General features: G+C 36.5%; 1 protein-coding gene across 2 annotated transcripts; it reads left to right on the forward strand.

The window, feature by feature from the left end:
- Positions 1 to 6,901: 6,901 nt before the first annotated feature.
- On the forward strand, positions 6,902 to 14,814 carry LOC149892617 (uncharacterized). Of its 2 annotated transcripts, XM_090077599.1 has the most exons (5): positions 6,902 to 6,973; positions 10,634 to 13,654; positions 13,912 to 13,977; positions 14,239 to 14,295; positions 14,451 to 14,814. In XM_090077599.1, exons 2-5 carry the CDS (start codon positions 10,663 to 10,665, stop codon positions 14,768 to 14,770), a joined length of 3,435 nt encoding a protein of 1,144 aa, XP_089933725.1. In that variant the 5' UTR covers positions 6,902 to 6,973; positions 10,634 to 10,662; the 3' UTR covers positions 14,771 to 14,814. The 2 variants fall into 2 exon arrangements, with proteins under 2 accessions (XP_089933725.1, XP_089933724.1); XM_090077598.1 differs by having other exon boundaries at positions 6,921 to 13,654.
- Positions 14,815 to 15,731: the final 917 nt, after the last annotated feature.

Raw genomic sequence — 15,731 nt, forward strand, 5'->3', positions numbered from 1 at the left:
TGTTTTGTGATGTCAAGCTACATAAGCTAAACTTAAAAGAGGAAAGCTACGCTAACCTTTCTTTGAAAAACTATTCAAAATCTACCTTTGAGATAATCTAAATTTAAAAGAGGAACACTGCGCTATTTTTGCTTTAAAAACTTTCGAAAACTACCTTATTCGATAGAGACAGCACACAAATTTAAAAGTTTGTATCTAGTCATCCACTTCTTCTACAGCAATGTAGCGAGGCTTTTTATGCACTTTTACTCTCTAACATACCTATATTTGCGCAAAGGATTTTATTTAACTCAATGTAAATATACATAGAAGAGTATTGTTACCCGTTTATTTTATGCAGCCTAACTTTAATTTCATCTATATTTTATATTGCGTTTACCTTATATTTTGTCTTGCCTTTGTTAGTTTTGTGTTTTGTTATGTCAAGCTTCATGATCCAATCTTAAAAGAGGAAAACTGCGCTAACTTCTCATTGAAAAAGTACTCAAAAAGGACCTAAATCGATATAGATAGCTCACGATTTTAAAAAGTTGCATATAGTCATCTTCTTCTTCAGCAAAGTATCGAGGCTTTTTATGGACTTTTAATCTCTTATTTACCCAAATTTGCGCAAAGGACTTTACTTAATTCAACTTAAACATGTCTAGTAGATTATTAAGTTGTTTGTTTTTTATGCAGCCTAACTTTAGTTTCATTTATATTTTATTTTACGTTTATCTGATATTTTATCTTGTCTTTTTGTGTGTTGTTTTGTCAAGCTACATAAGCTAAACTTAAAAGTGGAAAACTACGCTAACCTTTCTTTGAAAATCTATTCAAAAACTGCCTTAGACATAAGGTAGATTTAAAAGAGGAAGACTGCGCTATTTTTGCTTTAAAAAAACTTTCGAAAAATACCTTAATCCATCGAGGTAGTACACGAATTTACAAAGTTGTATCTAGTCCTTCCACTTCTTCTATAGCAAAGTAGCGAGGCTTTTTATGCACTTTTGAGTTCTAATTTATCTCTGTTTACGCAAATGGTTTTTGTTTATTTCTGTGTAATGATATACAAAAGAGTATTTTGTTAAAGATTATGCTGCAGGAGCTGCGTAAAAAAACTCTGGTGACCTTTCCTTAAGAAAAAAGCAACTGAGAGGCATGTGCGCTTTAGAAAATTCAAATCGCGATTCACCAAATTAAAAGACGAAAAGAACGAACTTTAAAAGCTCTTACTAGACGTTTGTGTTTATGATAGGCAATGCAGTTTTAGATTTTATGCAGCCTAACATTTGTTTCATCTATATCTTATTTTACGTTTATCTTATACTTTATCTTGCCTTTTTGAGTTTAGTATTTTGTGATGTCATGCTAAATAAGCTAAACTTTGCTAATTTTTATTTGAAAAAATATTCAAAAACTACCTGAATTATAAAGCTAGATCTAAAGGAGGAAAACTACGCTAACTTTTCTTTAAAAAAATATTTAAAAACTACCTTAAACATAAGCTATATCCAAAAGAGAAAACTATGCTAACTTTTCTTTGAAAAAATACTCAAAAACTACCTTAAACATAAGCTAGATCTAAAAGAGGAAAACTACGCTAACTTTTCTTTGAAAAAATACTCAAAAACTACCTTAAACATAAGCTAGATCTAAAAGAGGAAACCTACGCTAACTTTTCTTTGAAAAAATATTCGAAAACTACCTTTAAACATGATTTAGATTTAATAGATGAAAACTACGCTAACATTTCTTTGAAAAAACATTCAAAAACTACCTTTAAACATGATTTAAATTTAAAAAAGGAAAACTACGCTAACATTTCTTTGAAAAAATATTCAAAAAGTACCTTAATCGAAAGAGATAGCACGCGAAATTAAAAAGTTGCATCTAGTCATCCGTTTCTTCTTCATCAAAGTAGCGAGGCGTTTATGCACTTTTTATTCTCTAATTTATCTCTATTTACGCAAATGGCTTTTGTTTATTTCAATGTAAAACTTTTCAAAAGAGTATTTTGTTAAAGATTATGCTGCAGGAGCTGTGTAAGATAACTCTGGTGACCTTTCTTTAAGAAAAAGCAACTAAAGTAGATGTGCGCCTAAGAGAATCCAAATTGCGATTCACTAAATTAAAAGACATATACAACAAACTTTAAAAGTGAAACTATTTTTACAAGCGTATTTGGTAAAGATGAAATGTTCTTATGACATTTTAACGTTACGAAAAGGATTTTCTTCAGTTCAAATATTTATTACAATTTAAAGTGTTAAATAATGTTACAGAAACGACCTAAAACGCCTGTTGTATTAATTTAAACGAACAAAATAGATAAAAAAAAAAGAAAAACTATCATTAAAAAAAAAAAAGAAAAAAAGAAAAGAAATAGAAGTTGAGGAAAAATAAAAATAAGAACTTCTAACAAAGAGCTCTTCTTTTTATTTTTCAGATTTTAGATGCTTAATTCCTTGAATGAAAAGTTGAACTGATGACCCACTACTAAGGTTGTTCCTAGCCTTCCGTTCTCAAACTAGGCCATTCTGAGAGGCTGTTTGATTAAGTACCGTTGATAGTAGTATCGCACGTAAGAGACTTCTAAAACTCTGATTATTAATTCCTTGAATGAAGAGATGACTTCATACTCACTAACGAGGTTGTTCTTAGCCATCCGTTCTTAAACTAAGCAAAACAGTGAAGTTGTTTGATTAAGTATCACAGTTTGCTGATTTGCACATGCACCATTGCCGAAACTGTGATGCTTGGTTCCTTGATTGGATTGAAGAAGCTCATCACCATGCTTTTTACAAGCTGTCCGTTGTTATGTTTTGCAATTCAGTGGTTCTGTTTTGCAATTCATTTTCTGTTTGTTTAAGTATCATCGATGGTGGTGTCGTGCATGCAAACTTTCCGAAACTCTGATGCTTGTTTTTCTTGAATGGAGAGATGAGCTTATACTTTAGGTGACTTTTAAAACTGCAGTAATTAGTGCCTCGAATGGAAAAACGAACTCATTCTTTACAGACCAAGGTTGTTCCTGGCCATCCGTTAACATACTAGGCAACAGTACAGCGAAGCTGTTTGTTTTACAAGCTTTTGTCGTTTCGAGAAATCACTACATTAAGCATTCGATGGTGATACACGACTGATGGCCAGGTTCTGATTTTCGAATGAAAAGAAGAGTCGCATCCGACCACCGGTCGGCTTTCGACGCAAAACAGCTGTACACACTCGTCCAACGTCCAGTGACTAACTGTTGCAACGAGAAAGTTAGCTTTATTTGTCGTGCAGATTGTCCGCTTTGACGTAAAATGCTAGAAATTTGCTGAACGCTCGGTTTGCGCCGCCCAAGAGTCATTCTGTTTCTGCGTTGCCAGCGTCTGTCGGCTAAATACAACTGTAGACTCCGCGCAAGCTTTTTCACCGCAAAAGTTGTACAGAGCCACACCGAAGGCTAAAATCGACTTTAAGGTCGAAGGTTAAAATCGACCCTAGAGCTTTGAAAACGACGTCACGAAATTTTCAAGTACATCATCGAAGAAAATTACGGCGGCCAGATGCGACTCTTAGTACTAACTCTTCTAATCTTAGTACGTTAAGCATTCCAGTCGAGAGATCAGACGTTTTTTCGTCACCTAAGAGACCGGCCGATCCGTTTGCGACGCTGCGGAAAGAAAGAAGATGGCAAACCACAGGGTTGTTACCGTAACAAACCTCCGTGAGTACCTCCATCTCGAATGGCTTTTGGGGAAACGTTCGTTTTAAACTCAAAGGGATGGTTGTTAAAGCTCACAAAAGCCTGGTTAACGATTTTCTAACGGCAGAGACCGTGTTTACAATGGATGCAGGCCGTTTGCCCGAGCCCAAAGCGCAAGACCTTTCGGAGAACTCCTCTAGGTCGATGCAACGAAACTACTAGACGCGTGCACCTAGCGGCACGTTACAACCGAAGGACGCCCCTCGTGGACACTATACGAACGCAATTTTTCATTGTCCCCAGGCTTCCAAACCGTAACCTCATCCCCCTCCAATCCTAACCCCGTAATTCTCTTACTCCTTCCCCCCCCCCCCCCCCCACCCCTACCCCTCTTAAAAAAAAAAAAAAAAAAGATAAAGAAAAAAAGAAAAAAGTTTCCTTCTCTCTTTTTTTCTAGCTTTTAGCCGGCCCTCCGCTAGAAGGGAATAGGGAGTAACGAAGGTTTGACATCAAAGTAGCGTTTCGTATAAGATTTGCTTGGCAAAATTTGACAATTTTTATAAAAGCCAAGCACTAGTTCAAACTGGAGATAATAAAACGAAATCGAATGATCTCACTTCTCAAACCACTGAGCTGCCATTGGTCGGCAGTTTCATGTTTGGAGACTATTGAGCTGCCATTGGTCGGCTGTTTAATCGTTGCGATTGGTCGGCAGTTTTATCGTTGGAGACCATTGAGAGATATAAAAGGCACTTTTTTTTTTTTTGAGCACAACATTAAACGCTATATCGTTAGATCTTGTTATAAAGGCACCCTTAAAATGCCGAATTGAAAAAAAAAAACAAAAACAAAAACAAACAGAAAAAAAAAATGAAATCGAAACGGGCATTCTTTTAAGCATAACGTTAAAAGCTAAATCGTTAGAGGTTTTATTAAGAAGGCACCTTTAGAATGCAAAAGACAAAAACGGAAAGTTTTGCTTTCCTGGCCACAAGCGATAAAATTGTTAGTAAAACGCACTCTAGCATTCTCACGTTCCAGACGTGACCAATGTTCGAGTAATCGAACAGGTCCGCTCAACCGTGAATGAAAGCGGAACTAACACACACTACCAACTAGTCACTGTGTTGGTCTGCTGAAATTACAACAGTCCATGAAAAGTATCTCGTAGAAAAGTCCTAATTTTGGATCATGGGCGGGCTGCTCAAATGAGCACTCTGCCCAATTGAAACAAAGGAAAAAAAAAAAAAAAAAAAGAAAAAAGAAACCGAAACGGGCATTCTTTTGAGCATAACGTTAAAAGCTAAATCGTTAGATGTTTTATTAAAAAGGCACCTTTAGAATGCGATGTCCTCAAATATTTTCCTCGATATTTTAATAAGTAAACAAAAACAAAACTAAGTCTTGCAACTGGCGAAAACTTTCAATAAGCAAACAAAGCAACAACTTTCCTTTCGAGTTTTTTACATTTTAAACAAAAGACAAACAAAGAAAAAAAAAACAAACAAAAACAAAAACAAAAAAACAAAACAAAAACAAAACAGAAAAGGGAGAATGAGTGAGTCGACTGATTTCGCTCAACTGTCTTAAACGAGAAGTCATAAACGTTTGCTTGTGCCAGCAAGTTGCAAATTAAGTTGTTAATGAGCTGCACCGCAAAAACTTAACCCACAGTTTATTAAGCATATTAAGCCTTTGCTGACATGTTAAGACATTTTAAGCCTTTGCTATTATCATGAGGCTTTTTTGCTCCACGAGCCAAAAAAGTACGCTAGAGTTGTTGACAAACTGCATCGCGGTCGAAAAGTGTAATTACGCCAACACTTTTATCCGTTTAAGCATTTCGTTTTCGCACGAACAACAATTAAAGCAGCTCGTTGAGCTTAACGACGTTCGTATTTTTTTTCGAAGCCAAAACTTCGGCTATAAGTAGAGTGAAGAGGCACTTCGAAAAACAACAAAGCTGTTCGCAGTCGATAGCAACGAGCGACAACATCTCTGCGAGTCTGGCATCAAGGTAAACATTTTTTTTTACATTTTCATTTGTTAGTGCCACTTTTGTGTACATTATGTATTCAAAAATTTCTTGCTGACGCTAGATTTTTCGTTTTCAATGAACAACAGTTGCAACCTCTAGTCGTTTGCTAAAACAGCTTGCTAGGACAACCAAATCAATCATATGTTGTGAAAATTTCTTTTTGTTCAACTGACTAAGGAAGATCGAGCGAACGCTTTTTTTTTTTATAACTTGTTTGTATCATATTGCTATTAAGAAAACAGCGTTGTGTATACTAAACGTGACATAATTGGCAATTATCCGTAACTAAAAATAAGATAGAAATTACAAACTTGATACCATATTTTAATTACTCTAACAAAACTAGACGTCATCGCGTGAGAAAATAAATGTTTATGACACATAACCTATTTTTTTGTTTTTTTTTTTCTTCTCTTTTTTCCTTTTAATCTCCTTTCTTTCGTCCAAAAAGCGTTTTGATTTTTGCCTCGCCACAAGCGATGAAATCGATAAAAAAACCTGCTCGGACATTCTCAATTCTCAACAACAAAAGCAATCAAAGTTCTAGCTCTCGAGCACGTGCGCCAACAGGTTGATGAAACCGTTCAAATATGCTCGATCGCTAGAATTTAAAAAAAAAAAAAGAAGCAAACCAGAAACAAACCAAAATAAAAAAAAAACAAAAACAAAAATGGACATCTTTAGAACGCTTAAATTTTATAAAATATTTTCCTCTGCGTTTTTAACCAGCTAAACTGTCGTAAAGTTTTTTCGGTGCAGTTCATTTAAAAAACTTAGTTTTCAACTTTTAAACGTTTTAGACTTCTCGTTTAAGGCAGTCGAAAGAAATGAGTCGACTTGCTCTCTCTCTCCCTTTTCGGTTTTGTTTTTGTTTACTTGTTTTTGTTTTTTCTTCGTTTGCCTTCGTTTGCCTTTGTTTGCCTTTGTTTGCTTTTGGAAAAGTTGTCGCCATGCGAGACTTAGTTTTTTTTTGGCTCAATTTGTGATTAAGTGAAGTTCTAGTCTTGAAAGTGTGCAAAGTGTGGGCCAATCTGGTGGCTGGAGTGATGACACGTGAATGCTGGAAATTCCAGACTTTGAGCGGATTCAGCGTACATAGAAAGAAAATGTAACATTCACGTGGGTCTCTCCTAAGCTTGCCATTGGTCGGTCTGCTGGCCTTAAGTACCCCCCCCCCCCCCCTCAACGTCACGTTTGCTCAACTTTCTCGGTCTTTGGCGCCCAAAGAAAGCTCGAGGAAGGATAAAAATGGCGAGGTTTCGGTACTGCGTTTTCTGTTTTTCCTATTTGTTTTTGTTTGTTTGTTTGTTTCGTTTGTTTGTTTATTTATTTAATCGTTTTTTTGTTTGTTTCGTTCGTTTGTTTGTTTGTTTCGTTTGCTTCGTTTGTTTTGTGATGTTTTGTTTTCCCTTCTTGATGGCACAAAACAGAAGCAAACAAGACTTTCGGTTATATTCGGTTATATTCGGTTCAATAAAAGTTTGTTGGTTTCTGCACAACAACAACAACAACAACAAAAGTCCCTCTGTCCCTCAAAAGCAGTTTCTCCTCTGTCCTAAAGAAGAGCCTCTTTGTAATCGATCTTGTCTGAATGCAGCTCTCCTTTTGCCTACAGGTTTTTATTCCAACCCTTTTGTTGTTGTTAGTGCCATGTTGTTGTTATTGTTATACTCTGTAAAAGCAGTTGTTGCTGTTGTACTTGTTTGTTGTTTCTAAAGACACTGTTGTTGCTGCTGTTAGCGCTGTTAGTAATCACCCACTTGGCTTGTATTTTTGTTTCTTGTTTTTGTTTTTTGTTTTATTTATAAACACTCTCTGAGTAAGTGATGCTGTTGCTGTTGTTGTTGTTACAGTTGCAATGAGTGTTTGTTAATGTTCCCCCACTTGGCTTGTTTATAATCTATTTTATTTTATCAACACTCTCTGAGTCAGTGATGGTGTTGCTGTTGCTGTTGTCGTTATTATGCTTGCAATGGGAGTTGTTACTGTTCACCCACTTTGCTTGTTTTGTTTTTGTTTCTTTATTTTATCAACACCCTTTGAGCCAGTGATGCTGTTGCTGTTGTTGTTGTTATAGTTGCAATGAGTGTTGTTAATGTTCACCCACTTTGCTTGTGTTTTTGTTTTTGTTTATCAACACCCTTTGTGTCAGTGATGCTGTTGCTGTTGTTCTTATTACAGTTGCAATGAGTGTTTGTTAATGTTCACCAACTTGGCTTGTTTATAATCTATTTTGTTTTATCAACACTCTCTGAGTCAGTGATGCTGATGCTGTTGTTGTTATTGTGCTTGCAATAAGTGTTGTTAATGTTCACCCACTTTGCTTGTTTTGTTTGTGCTTTTGTTTTTCTTTATCAACACCCTTTGAGTCACTGATGCTGTTGCTGTTGGTGTTATTATAGTTGCAATGAGTGTTAATGTTCACCCACTTTGCTTGCTTTATTTGTTTGTTGCTTTTTTTTTTATCAACACCCTGCGAGTTAGTGATGCTGTTGCTGCTTTTGTCATTTTACTTGTATTTATAGTTGTTACTGTTCAGCCACTTTGCTTGTTTTTTAATCTGTTTTATTTTATCACCACACTCTGAGTCAGTGATGATGTTGCTGATGCTGTTGTTGTTATTTTACTTGCAATGATAGCTGTTACTGTTCAGCCACTTTGCTTGTTTTGTTTGTTTGTTTGTTTGTTTTTTTTATCAATATCCTCTGAGCAAGTGATGCTGTTGCTGTTGTTGTTGTTATAGTTGCAATGAGTGTTTGTTAATGTTCACAAACTTGGCATGTTTATAATCTATTTTATTTTATCAACACTCTCTGAGTCAGTGATGCTGATGCTGTTGTTGTTATTATGCTTGCAATAAGTGTTGTTAATGTTCACCCACTCTGCTTGTTTTGTTTGTGCCTTTGTTTTTGTTTATCAACACCCTTTGAGTCACTGATGCTGTTGCTGTTGGTGTTATTATAGTTGCAATGAGTGTTAATGTTCACCCACTTTGCTTGCTTTGTTTGTTTGTTGCTTTTTTTTTTATCAACACCCTGCGAGTTAGTGATGCTGTTGCTGCTTTTGTCATTTTACTTGTATTTATAGTTGTTACTGTTCAGCCACTTTGCTTGTTTTTTAATCTGTTTTATTTTATCACCACTCTCTGAGTCAGTGATGATGTTGCTGATGCTGTTGTTGTTATTTTACTTGCAATGATAGCTGTTACTGTTCAGCCACTTTGCTTGTTTTGTTTGTTTGTTTGTTTGTTTTTTTTATCAATATCCTCTGAGCAAGTGATGCTGTTGCTGTTGTTGTTGTTTTAGTTGCAATGAGTGTTTGTTAATGTTCCCCCACTTGGCTTGTACTTCTGTTTTCTGTTTTGTTTTGTTTTTGTTTTTTTTGTTGTTTTTTTTCTCAACACTCTCTGAGTAAGTGATGCTGTTGCTGTAGTCGTTGTTATAGTTGCAATGAGTGTTTGTTAATGTTCACAAACTTGGCATGTTTATAATCTATTTTATTTTATCAACACTCTCTGAGTCAGAGATGCTGATGCTGTTGTTGTTATTATGCTTGCAATAAGTGTTGTTAATGTTCCCCCACTCTGCTTGTTTTGTTTGTGCCTTTGTTTTTGTTTATCAACACCCTTTGAGTCACTGATGCTGTTGCTGTTGGTGTTATTATAGTTGCAATGAGTGTTAATGTTCACCCACTTTGCTTGCTTTGTTTGTTTGTTGCTTTTTTTTTTTATCAACACCCTGCGAGTTAGTGATGCTGTTGCTGCTTTTGTCATTTTACTTGTATTTATAGTTGTTACTGTTTAGCCACTTTGCTTGTTTTTTAATCTGTTTTATTTTATCACCACTCTCTGAGTCAGTGATGATGTTGCTGATGCTGTTGTTGTTATTTTACTTGCAATGATAGCTGTTACTGTTCAGCCACTTTGCTTGTTTTTTTTTGTTTTTGTTTTGTTTGTTTGTTTGTTTGTTTTTTTATATATCCTCTGAGTTAGTGATGCTGTTGCTGATGCTGTTGTTGTTATTATGCTTTCAATGAGAGCTGTTACTGTTCACCCACTTTGTTTGTTTATAATCTGTTTTATTTTATCAACACTCTCTGAGTCAGTGATGCTGATGCTGATGCTGTTGTTGTTATTATGCTTGCAGTGAGAGTTGTTACTGTTCACCCACTTTGCTTGCTTATTGTCTATTTTATTTTGTCAACACTCTCTGAGTCAGTGATGCTGATGCTGATGCTGTTGTTGTTATTATGCTTGCAATGAGAGTTGTTACTGTTCACCCAATTTGCTTGTTTTGTTTTTTTATTTGTTTTTTTGTTTGTTTTTGTTTTGCTTGTTTTTTTTTATCAATACCCTCTGAGTCAGTGATGCTGTTGCTGTTGTTGTTGTTGTTATAGTTGCAATGAGTGTTTGTTAATGTTCCCCCACTTGGCTTGTACTTTTGTTTTCTTTTTTGTTATGTCAACACTCTCTGAGTCAGTGATGCTGATGCTGTTGTTATTATGCTTGCAATGAGAGTTGTTACTGTTGTAGTTATGTCTGTCATTTGTCCTTGTTAGCAAGTTCTATTTGCCCTCTCTTGCCTTTTTTCAACACAGTTTCTTTCTTTGAGTCATATGGTTGCGAGATCCTCTCAAACTCCATCTCTTTATTTATTTGTTTCTTTTCTTTTTCTTTTTTTTTTTCTCATTCTCCTTCTCATAATAGCAATCACTGCTGCCACCATGCATGTAATGCTAGTTGCTCTCATTCTTTTTCATTTGCTAGTGGAAACTTTGTTTCTTCTTGTTGCTCTCTTTTCTTTCTTTTTTTCTCTTTTGCAGAGGATTCGAAAAAACACAGCTCTTCCCTGCAGTTGTAAACATTCCAGGATTGGATGCAGGCAGAAGAAAAAAACTCTCACTGACTGGTTTCCTTTTTTTAGCAAAAACCGTTGCAAACAAACACCTGAACATGTCTTCTTCACAAGAAAACAACTCTGTTGTTGCTTCTTCTCCAAACTCTAAAGCAAAAAAAAAGAAAAGAAAGCAGTCACAAGAACAGAGAGACTTAAAGCTCAAAAACAAAGTCAGGGCCGCATTAGTTGCAGCGTGTGGCTCCGTAAACAGGGTTGTACCTTTCTATGGTACCAAGAAGAGGTACGCTGTTAGCTGTCCGATGCCTTTGTGCAAACATTCGTCCACAAGCATTAAAAGACACTTGACTAAAAAAGATCATTCTTGGACTTTGGATGAAGCTTCCATCTTTTACTCTGCAATGGTCAGGAAGTTTCAGCATGCTCGTCTCGAACGCAAGTCCGGCTGTCCAAAACCTTACCCCTGTTTGCAATGTTGGAAGTATTACGACCGACTGGACATACACTTGAAAGAGACTCATTTCTACGATTCCAAGATGATCAAACAAAAGATTGCAGAGGCAAAGCGATACGACAACGAGAAGCTCTATGTCCCTCAATTTATTCGACCTGCCTTCTTTGGTATTAAGCCAGTAGCTGAACAAGCGTCTGCATCAGGCTCTGCATCCTCTGCTCCTGGGCCTTCCTCCTCTTTTTCTTCTCCGGTTCTTTCCTCTGATCCTCTTTTAAGCTTGCCCTCACCAGTTGCTGGTTCGTCCGAGGCTCCTTCTGCAAACCAATGCACCTCTGTAGAAAACAAAGAGCTGAACACCGAATCCGTCCTTGACTCTGATTTCGATTCCTTAGAGCACTTGGTTTCCAGCTCCTATGTCTTGACCGAAGAAAAGAGACTCTTGTTTCAGCTGGACAAAGATGCTTTTCACTTTTATTACCAGTCAGCAGATGAGCTCTTCAGAGACTTTGAAAAGTGGCTTGTGGTAGCCAACAACAACACTTGGTCACAAGCAAAGATCTACAAAAATGCAGTTGTGGAAATATTGACTTGTTGTGACAGCACGTTGACGCTGCACCCAAACGCCCTCACCAATTCCAATGTTTTGGAGGATAGATACTTCTCCTTGCACTTTAAGAAAATTCAGCTCAATTCCAAGCTGAGTGAACTTGACCAAACAAAAGCCATGTCTTGTCACACGTTGTACAACCGCCTCGTCTCCCTTTGTCTCCTGTTTCGTTTCAGTGAAGCCAGAAACGTCTATTTCGGACTTTCTCATGAGGCCATCCGACGTTTGCGCTGCAAGGTGGATGAGTTGCGAAAAGTGCTGAGGCCCTTTCGTTCTTTGAGGAGGAGCCTTGTGAAAAGAAGAAAAAGCATCAACATCATCAATGTCAGTTTGCTGACCGAATATGGCAAGTCTGCATACGTAAGAGACTTAGTGGAATCGATTAGAAAGGCGTCTCTTCCGCTGACTAGAGACAATGCTGTGTCTCTACGAAACCATCTTCTGCTCTCTGTCACTGTAATTAACAGTTTAAGAAAATCTAACATTGCTCTTTTAAACATTAGAGACTACATGGCTGCTGAGAAGAGTGAGTGTGGATATTGCATTGTGCAAGAGCGCTACAAAACAGCATACAAGTACGGAGCCAAAAACATTCTAGTGCCGAACGACTTGAAAGTGTTGATCGATATTTATTTGCTGAGATACAGAGACCTTCTTGTCAACGACTCTCACTACATGGCTGCAGACACCAAGACTGTTTTGGAGTTGAGCGACTGCTACAGGCCCCTTTTTCCTTCGGTGAGAGCCAACAAAGACGAAGGTGTGACACTAGGTGCAACTAGAGTGCCTGTTTACCAGATGGGTTCCTCTGCTATCACCTCTAGCCTGACGTCCTGCTTCAGAAAAAGCCAAGTAAACATTCCCATGAAGCGTCTTACTCCCACTTGCATTCGCGGTTCGATAGCCACTTACTTTGCCAACAACAGCAAAGAAGATCGCGAGCGGTTTGCTACACTCTACATGAAGCACAGCAGACACACAATGGATAGCTTTTATGTGTCCCAGTGGAACGCTGCAGAGGAGTTGCGCTTTGCCCTGGGCATCGGACAGTCCTTCGGAGTCATAGAGTCTTTGACTGTTGAAAAGTCTGAGAGACCACCAAAGGAGGAGAAGGATGTGATGGACTGGCTCCGAACTAATGCAGAGGAGTACGGTTTTCATGATGTTGAGGACATTTTTGAGGAAGATTCAGACTCCGGTTCTGACTCTGAAGAATGTGCTGCTACTTTCGGTTGTACCACAGTGGTTCCATTTTCTCCAGCTGTAGAAAACAATGCTCCTTTAGAGGACAGCAACGAACATGTTGTAGATTTCTTGTGTGAACCTAGCTCAACTCCTGTTTCGTCTGTTCCTTCTGAACAAACAATCGCTGGTCCAGTTCTTGAACTATCCTCTGCTCTTGCACAACTAGTTCCTAATGAACAAGCTGTTTGTATGGATGTAGATCAGACTCTAGCTGTTCCTGTTGGCACAGCTTGTTCTCCTCTTGCATTAACATTATTTCCTGATGAACCGGATTTTATTGAACACCATGCACAACTTTCTCCAGTTTACTTTAGTGAGCAAGTGGTTGCCAAACCTGTTTCTGCTGCTCCTGCTCAACAAGTTGCTTTCAGTCCTTCAAAAGAGGTCTTTTCTGTTCTGCTGGAAACAGTGTCTAATGTTGCTTCACAGCAAGATAATCTTATGGCTGTCACACGTGTTTTCCATGCTCCTCCTGAAGCTGCTCTTCTTGAACCTGCTCTTCTTGAACCTGCTCTTCTTGAACCTGCTCATAAGCAAGTGGTTGCCAAACCTGTTCATGTTGCTCCTTCTCTGCAAGTTGTTTTTAATCCTTCAAAAGAGGTCTTTTCTGTTCCTCTGGCTCCTAATCTTGTTGCTCGTCAGCAAACGATGGCCAAACCCAGTTTGTTTCTTTCAGCTGTTCCAGTCCAACAGGCTGGTACTGTTCTTGAAAAACAGCCCTCACCTGGTGCTGTTCAATCTGTTGGTAGTCTATTTAGCCAAAGTCTTGCTTGTACATCCAGAGGTAAATTCTTTTTGATTTTTGATTTTTATGCAAATCTCAACACGCTTTCAAAAAATAAAAATGCCCAAATTAACTCCTTGCCCTATTGTTATTGTTAAAGCTGTAAAAAAAAAAAAAAAAAAGAAAAACAATAAAAAAAACAAAAAAAAAAACAAAAAAAACAACACAGAAGTGTGTATGTATTTGTTGCAGGACTAATTCTGTGATTGCTTAAATGTTTACACAAGTGAATGATACTAAAACTGATTATGTTTTAGAAGTAAAAGATCCAAGAAGAAAAAAAATCAAGTTGGAAATGCCATCTTTTACTCAAGAACACATCGGTAATGTAAAACCTAATTTATACAAACATATATAAACACAAACCTCTTCTTGCACAATTTCAGATGGTTAACTGTTAATAAAAACTAGCCATCATTGCTAAGTGCACTTTTAGAAAGTTGTGTCTACCCGATTTCTAATGATGAAGTTAGAAACATCACCGTTAGAAATCATGCACAGCTTGTTATTATCTCTAACACTTAGAAACTGTTGATGGTTTTTTTATGAATTAGAAAAATGAACATGGTTTTATTTTATTTCAGGATCAACTCAGCCAAGAACAAAGGAAAACAAAGCAGAAGTTAGCCAATGCCAATTAGGTAATCTTTCAAAAACCAGTTATTGCTATCAGTGCAAACAATAAGGTCAACAAAAAAACAAATAAAAAAACAAAATTAATCTTGTCATGCTTCAGAACCAAATGAATATTCGATTTAATCTCTTTGTGTTATGACTTGAGTTTGTAAAATTTTAGATGAAATAGTTGAAAAGCTGAATGCTTGCCCTGGCCACAACGAATGGTTCAACACCAGAAGTTTTCCTCGATGTGCAGCTTTAGTGTTGGCATACATCTTGCAAGACGTGTTTACAGATGTAAGCTCAAGTTGCTCGTACAAAGATTACCTTGGCATCTTGGCAAATCATAGCAGTGACAAGCTCATTCATGTCTTGCAAAAGTACTCCTACCGAAGCCATATTAAAGACAAAATTAAAAACATGAAGCTAAAAATTCAAAAAGAGGGTAGTTTAGAAAAGTTTGTTCAATATGGCAATATAGTGAGACCATTTATGTAGTTTAGAAAAGTTTGTTCAGTTTGGCAATAAAGATGGGCCTTTTGTGTAGTTTGTTTTCTCTATGCTTTTGCAAATATATTTATCTGTTTCGCTAAATACATAATAAACAAGAAGTTCTGTTAAACTGTTCTCACATTTCTTATTTAAAGATAGTTCAAACTTTTTTTATCTTTAAAAAAAAAAAAAAGTCGTTTTGTTATTCTGTTAACACTTTTAATAGAGTTGCATTTAGAATTACTTCTGATGTTTTTAAGAGTTTGTTAAAAAGCAAATTAATATTTTCTGTGATGTTAAACTGCATAAGTGAAATTTAAAAAAGGAAAACTGCTCCAACCATTTTTCGGAAAAAGAAATCAAAAAGTTCCTTATTTTAAAAGATCTAGACATCCATTTCTTCTTCAGCAAAATAGCGAGGCTTTTTTTATGAACTCTTACTCTCTATTTTTTCATATATTTACACAAAGGATTTTATTAAGTTCAATGTAAACATACATAGAAGTATATTATGTTTTTTTTTTTGTTTGTTTTTTTTTTATGGTGTCTAACTTTTGTTTCACTTCTATTTTATTTTACGTTTATCTTGTATTTTATCATGCCTTATTGGTTTTTGCGTTTTGTGATGTCAAGCTGCGTAAGCTAAACTTAAAAGAGGAAAACTACGCTAACTTTTCTTTGAAAAAATATTCAAAAAGTACCTTAAAAGAGAAAGCACACGAATTTAAAAAGTTGTATCTTGCCATCCAATTCTTCTTCTGCAAAGTAGTGAGGCTTTTGCTCTCTAATTTATCTCTATTTACGCAAAGGGTTTTATTTCAATGTAAACACGTATAAAAGAATACTTTGTTAAAAATAATGTTAAAGGAGTTGCGTAAAAAAAACGTCTGAATAAACTTTCTTTACAAAAAAAAACAACTAAGAAACAAGCGCGCCTAAGAAAAACCAGATCGCGATTCACTAAGTC

Source organism: Hydra viridissima, unplaced genomic scaffold (assembly GCF_058129835.1).
Source record: "Hydra viridissima isolate aposymbiotic clone 2 unplaced genomic scaffold, HvirCarnegie_v1 scaffold_2, whole genome shotgun sequence".
NCBI lineage: Eukaryota > Metazoa > Cnidaria > Hydrozoa > Anthoathecata > Hydridae > Hydra > Hydra viridissima.

Excerpts from the sequence above, each read along its gene's own strand:
- LOC149892617 (XM_090077599.1), top strand. The coding sequence starts at position 10,663 with ATGTCTTCTTCACAAGAAAACAACTCTGTTGTTGCTTCTTCTCCAAAC. Across the intron at positions 13,655-13,911 it reads TCTTGCTTGTACATCCAGAG|AAGTAAAAGATCCAAGAAGA; the intron begins GTAAATTCTTTT and ends ATTATGTTTTAG. Across the intron at positions 14,296-14,450 it reads AGTTAGCCAATGCCAATTAG|ATGAAATAGTTGAAAAGCTG; the intron begins GTAATCTTTCAA and ends GTAAAATTTTAG.